General features: G+C 35.2%; 1 protein-coding gene across 1 annotated transcript; it reads right to left on the bottom strand.

Annotated features, from left to right (window-relative positions):
- Window positions 1-3,410: 3,410 nt before the first annotated feature.
- LOC127106648 (zinc finger A20 and AN1 domain-containing stress-associated protein 8) lies at window positions 3,411-6,540 on the bottom strand. The gene is made up of 4 exons (XM_051043946.1): window positions 6,379-6,540; window positions 6,157-6,261; window positions 5,906-6,052; window positions 3,411-4,213 (listed from the first exon to the last, which is right to left on the bottom strand). Exon 4 carries the CDS (start codon window positions 4,197-4,199, stop codon window positions 3,681-3,683), a length of 519 nt encoding a protein of 172 aa, XP_050899903.1. The 5' UTR covers window positions 4,200-4,213; window positions 5,906-6,052; window positions 6,157-6,261; window positions 6,379-6,540; the 3' UTR covers window positions 3,411-3,680.
- Window positions 6,541-6,763: the final 223 nt, after the last annotated feature.

Raw genomic sequence — 6,763 nt, 5'->3', positions numbered from 1 at the left:
TAAAGGAGAAATTTTTTTAATTTCCGCTGCGTTTTGGACCGCAATTCTCCTTCAGTTTATACTTGTGTTCATCCATGTAGAATGTTCGGGATTATATGCATGAAGATCAAGTGTTGCAATTTTTGACATGCCTCAATGATCAGTTCTCAGTTGTTAGAACTTAAGTGTTGCTAATGGGTCATTTCCACCTATTAACAAGGTGTATTCATTGGTTGTTCAAGAGGAAAGTAATCAAAAAATTGTTGCTCCTATTAAAGAAGATAACTCTTTGTTGATCAATGTTGCTCATCGAAATGATTCAAAATGGAAATCTTAAAATTTCAAGAATACATTAATGCATTGTTCTTTCTATAACAGAAATGGTCGCACAATAGACTTTTGCTATCAAAAGCATGGTCATCCCAGTTTCAACAAGAACAAGCCACTTGTTAATGCATCTACTAGTCAATCTTTTGATTTCTCTCATCCACATGGTGCTACTGAGGATACTTCTTCTGCAAGTAACCATGCAACCATCTCTCAAAAAAAGTATAATCAACCGGTCAGCTTACTCTGGCAAGTAAATTTACTTCCCTCAGCATCTTCAACATACCCTATACCATAAATCATATTTCAGCTACTCCTATGACTCATGATCCACCATTGTTTGAGTCCGCGTCAGGTATCATCTGCACTGCTTTTAGTCTTATACATCATGATAATCCCTTTTGAATCCTTGATTCAGGTGCCAATGACCATGTATGTTTATCATTTAAATTTTTTACACCCACGCATAACATTAAACATGTTAACATTACACTGCCAAATGGAAATTATATTTGTGTCAAACAAGCAGGTCACATATATTTTTCCCCAAAATTCTATCTGCATAATGTCCTGTACTCTGCAAAATTTCGTTTGAACTTGATTTTCATTTCTAAACTTTGTCAATCGCTCAAATGTTTCATTGAATTTTCTGTTGATACATGTGTCCTACATAATTTAATCACCAAGAGGATGATTGATTTGGGTAAACAAAGTAGAGGCCTCTATAGATTGCAAATTGATGCTTGTCCTCTTCTTGATGATGCCAAACATTTCCATTCATCTTTACCTCCTAACGACATCAATAATATTCTAGCTAACAATGTCTTGTGGCACTTTAGACCTGGTCATGTATCAAATAATAATCTTAAACATTTTACTATTATGTATCCATCTATTACTTTTGACAATAAAGCCACATGTGATATTTGTCATTTAGCCAGACAAAAGAAACTTCCCTTTCCTCGTAGTTCTTTTATTGCTAATTCTAAATTTCAAAAGATGCACCTTGCTAATTCTCCAAGTTGAGCTTAATGCTCTTAAAAAGACATGTACATGGTTACTTGCTGATTTGCCTCCAAATGTCAAATGTCAAGCTTATTGGATGTGGGTGGATATATATGATTAAACACCATGTTGATGGAACCATTGAAAGATTCAAAGCTCGATTAGTTACCAAAGGCTACAACCAAATTGAAGGATTAGATTACTTTGAGACATATTCTCCTATTGCTAAACTTACATTTGTCAGAACAGTTGTGGTCATTGCTTTCATCAACAAATTGGCATATTCACCAACTTGATGTGAATAATGCATTTTTACATGAAGAAGTTCATGAAGATGAGTACATGATAACTCCACCGTGTATTAAACATACTAAGTCCAATCAAGTATGCACACTTGTTAAATATTTGTATGACTTAAAGCAAGCAAGTAGGAAGTGGCATAATAGATTAACATCATTCCTCGTCAAGAACAAGTACAAACAAGCAATTGTAGATGCTTCCTTATTTCCAAAACAAAATCAATCAAGTTTTACCATAATGCTTATTTATGTTGATGATATGATAATAACAGAAAACTTTGTGGAAGAGATGAAGTATATCAAGGAAGCATTACACAAAGAATTCAAAATCAAAGATTTGGGCCAATTAAAGTATTTTCTAAGAATTGAGGTAACTCATTCCAAACATGGTATATCCATGTGTCAAAGAAAATATTGTTTAGATCTTTTACAGGATTCAGAAATATTGTGTGTCAAGTCAGTTTTAACACCCCCATATCCATCAACAAAGCTTCACAAAGACAACAATGCACCATACCATGACGTTTCTGCTTATAGAATATTAGTTGGGAGATTTTCATACCTCAATGCAATAAGACCTGATATTACTTATTGCACTCGGTAGTTAAGTCAAGTTATGTCTGCACCAACTACAAACCACTTCAATACTGCTACATATGTACTTAGATACCTGAAGTCATGTCATGGTAAAGGAATACTCCTACCATGAGATTCGCAATTCAAATTGCAAGGGTACTCAGATACAGACTGGGCAGGTTGTTCAGACATCAGAAGATCTATTTCATGGCAATGCTTCTTCCTTGGTAGGTCTCTAATTTCATGAAAAACTAAGAAGCGGTTAACTATATCCAAATCATCAAGTGAAGTCGAGTATATAGCACTAGTTGCAACTACATGTGAGCTGGCTCATGTATATGTTCAAAGATATGCAGATTAAATGCATCAATACACTAGTGTTGTATAGTTACAATCGAACTGCCTTACACATTACAGCAAATCTTGTGTTTCATGAAAGAACAAAACACTTGGAGATTGATTATCTCATTGTTGGAGAAAAGATGATGGAACCCTTATTACTCCAGCCTTACAATACTCTTCTATCAAACAATACTCTTCTATCAAAGTTGATGATGCCTTCATATATATTTGAAGATTGATTGTCGCATTGTTGGAGAAAAGATGATGAAACCCTTGTTACTTCAGCCTTACAATACTCTTCTATCAAAGTTGATGATGCCTTCATATACATCAACCATCAACTTCTAGGAGGGTGTTACAAGGTGAAGACAATGATGTTGACTTGAAGTGCAAGGAAGCTAACTCAACATGTGATGAAATTCAGCATAACTAACTTAGAGTAGTTAGTTATTATAGTTAGGGTTAGTTAGAAGTTATGATCCAATATTGAAGAATACACACTCTTAGCATGCATAAGTAACCTTGTATTTCATTTTTTACACTTCAATGAAAAAATAGTTTCTTTCCTCCAAATCATAATACATATCACTAAGAGCTATTATCAAAGCAAATACCACTTCAGGCAGACAGACCGTAAGGCACATAGCACTCATACTCGGGCATTCCACCATGAATATAATTTTCAAATTTCAAAACAACATTTAAGAACCATGATCTGCATTAAGTTAAGGCACGCCTCTCTCTCTCTCTCTCTCTTTCATTTACAAATCAATTACGTTAGTTAGTTTGAGACAATATTAATTATCAAATTCATAGATATTCATTATTATCGAGAGAGAAATCCAGACGCTTTTTTTAAATCATAAATTGCACATACCAATCTGAAACGGAATAGATGCATTACAAAAGCTAACATCAACTTCCACTAAACCAGCACAGGTTTAAAAACTTAAAACACTAGGGCCAAGATATAAATTTTTGCCAATCACAACTAAGTCCCAAATTCCAGAGATTTCCCGTATGACCAAGTACCCAACTTATATAACAATATAATAACACCAACAAAATGCACAGGAACTTTGGGTCATATATGATGAAATTGAGCATAACATCATCTAATAAGCGCACGAAAATTCAAGGTACCACCAGTTCTTAAATCTTGTCAAGCTTCTCAGCTTTGACAACTGGGTTTGCTTTAGCTATGGCCTCTCGTGCAGCAGTGCGATAATCAAACTGGCAATCATGCTTGTCTGAGTAGCGATGCACAGCACAGAAAAGGTTACCACATCGACAATTGAACCCTGTCAAACCAACTCGCTTGTTGCAGTTGCTGCAACGCTTCGGACCATCCTTTGGCTTTGAATCACCACTCTCCTCTGAAGTTGAGCCAAATAAAAATGGCTTGGAGATTGTTTTTGGTTCCACTGAAATGGCTGGGATATCCACATCGGCAGCAACAACAGGTTCTTTTTCAGTTTCACTTGTAGAACCATTCATAATACTTCCAAGGGATGATGCTGCGAGCTGGGCCTGCTCCTGTTTCAACATCATGTCTTTGTGGCACTTAGAACACATGTTCATTGTAGCTGCACTTCCGAAAAATCCACAGTTGTTAATGCACAATATAGGACCTTCGGGGGGAGCTTGGCATTCAGTCTTTTCATGATCCATTTTTTTCAACTTTCCTGCACCAAGGAGCCAAAGATTAAAATATCACTAATATAATCTTTGTATAAAATGACATAAACAGGAACTCAAATCCCACTACAAACACTTAACTTGGACTCAAACTCATACGCAGTTGAAAAGACAAACATAATAACTTAAGCTAAGCAAAAAAACAAACCGAACCAGCATTCAATTTCAACAGGAACTTTTAAATTATGACTCATCCCAAGCTTAAACCAAAAAACCCAACTAACCAACACATCATGTTTAAGCAAACATATAAAACAATGGTAAACTAAAAAGTCTAACCAAAAAGATGCACCAATTCCCATAACTAAGACAAGAGACACAGGAAAACAGAGGGCCTAATAGAGAAAACAGAGCATGTCTCTAGTAGCAGGAAATGACAGCTCGGCAGAACACGTGAAGCTGTGAAAACTTTGCAAATTTCATGTTGAGACTTCCAAAGGAAGAGGTTGAGGGACTGAATATCACAGGGGTCTCTGCTGCGTGAGAATGAATTGCAAGTAGAGGATGATGGAAATATGTTTCTAGGACAAGGGATTCAATTTTCAACCAATAAATCCAAAAACTTAAAAACTAGGACATGTACACGATCCACAACACAAGTGAGTTTATGAATAACAGACAACTGTACAAGTAAGCATGTAGCAGCTGAGAACAAAATTTGGTTCCTGCATGTTGAGAATTCAAAAAGGCAGAGGGTGATAACTGAATATCACAAGGGTCTCTGCTGCTTGAGAATGGAATTGCAAGATATAGAGGACGATGGAAATATGTTTACAGGACAAGGGTTTCATTTTTCAATCCATAAATCCAAAAACTTAAAAAACAAGGTTATGAGTCCGACCCACAAGTGAGATTGTGAATAATGGACAACTGCACGAGTAAGCACATCAGTGCTGGGAAGTCTTGATTTTCAATTATGCCCCAATTAGGGATCGCAGAAGGTGAAAAAAATAATAAGATTGTTCAACATGCTATTTTGACTACCATGCATAGGACAGGACATGTATGCAATCAATGAAATCAATGCAAAATAGAGTGCCTTGCTTCTTTTAAAACACACATGCAATGATGGTAAATTTCCTACTGAAATGAATCCATTAAAATTAGCAGCACTATTTAAAAATGAAAAATATACAATTGGTCTCGCTTACTAAGTCCCTTTCCTTCTGATTAAGGAATTAAGATAGTTGCAGAAACCAGAATTGTATTAAAATAACAGAGAACCCCCTAGTTTAACTTTTGCTGTTTCAGACCGCTTTTTATTTTCCAGTTCATACATGATTACATCATTTCAACAAGTACTCGGTGACTGTTTACCCAAGGTATCAAACATGCCACCTTCCCTGGCGATATACATTAAGAAATAGTCGCATCCTTTTCTCAAGATTGTAAAGAAAATAGACCATGAATCCTATGCAGACACATGAAAACTTACATGATCAGAAGTAATTAGCACAAAACCACAAAACAAAATGCATTTGACAACAAGATTATACAAAATTTTGAAAACTAACATCACATCATATCATCTACCTATTAACAAACAGAGAATCACAGCAAACAAAGCCCCAAAAGCATTCAAAACTCAATTAATAAGAGCAAAAAACTCAAAAAGCTATGACCACAACAGTAATAAACACCAACTAAACAATATAACAGCATCAAACAATTGAACTCACCACTGTAAATTTTAACGAATTCAACAAAAATTCAACAACACACCACCACGGCTTCGAGAAAAAGGACAACGTGGGCAACACAACTCTATTCAATGTCCATAACTGCAAACGATACTTCCAATTTCCACCAAATTATAACTCAGATTCCTTCACATGTAACACAATAATCAAAACCAAACAAAACCACTACAAACAAATCAACATAACACGTCTAGAAGCGAAAACTTGAAGAAAAAAAACGATAATCTAACCTTTTGGCCACGAAAAAAAAATCGAAAAAATTTTGTTCAAAAAAATTCCAGGAAACGAAACCTTGACACGGATCTACAAGCTTCGAATCGCACCGATCATGAATCCTGGATTCATCGAAGAGAAAAAAAGAGCATGCATGGATGATTAATAATCGAAAGAAATATAAGAGATTAACGATTGAATAAAAATCGAAAACGAGAAAAGGGTAAAGAAACCCTAACCCTAGGAGATTTGGGATGAACGAGGAGAGAGAAACCAAAGGCGATAGAGAGAGAAAGAGATGCGTCGTTTGTGTGTGTCAGTGTTCCGTATTTAAAAGGACCTTTTACTGCTTCTCTTTCTGACAACGAAGTATGTTTACTGAATTGTGGCGACGTGGGGAGTTATAATTGGTAGAGCGTGTTACTTTTGTATTCTCCGTTTTGTCCCTTTCTCCTTTATTATTAACGATTTTGCCAACTTGGGTATTTAACTTCTGTTCTTCTCTATTACTATATTATGTTTTTTAATAGTACTTTGAATTTAAATATTAGTATGCATTGATTTAGGATTTTTTTTCAAAATAACTAATTTTTTTTTAAAAATCGAAAATAATCAATTTTTTAA

Source organism: Lathyrus oleraceus, chromosome 7 (genome assembly GCF_024323335.1).
Source record: "Lathyrus oleraceus cultivar Zhongwan6 chromosome 7, CAAS_Psat_ZW6_1.0, whole genome shotgun sequence".
Taxonomy (NCBI): Eukaryota; Viridiplantae; Streptophyta; class Magnoliopsida; order Fabales; family Fabaceae; genus Lathyrus; species Lathyrus oleraceus.
The sequence above is the reverse complement of the archived record's forward strand: the minus strand, read 5'-3'. Positions and strand labels throughout refer to the sequence as shown.

Excerpts from the sequence above, each read along its gene's own strand:
- LOC127106648 (XM_051043946.1), bottom strand. The coding sequence starts at position 4,199 with ATGGATCATGAAAAGACTGAATGCCAAGCTCCCCCCGAAGGTCCTATA.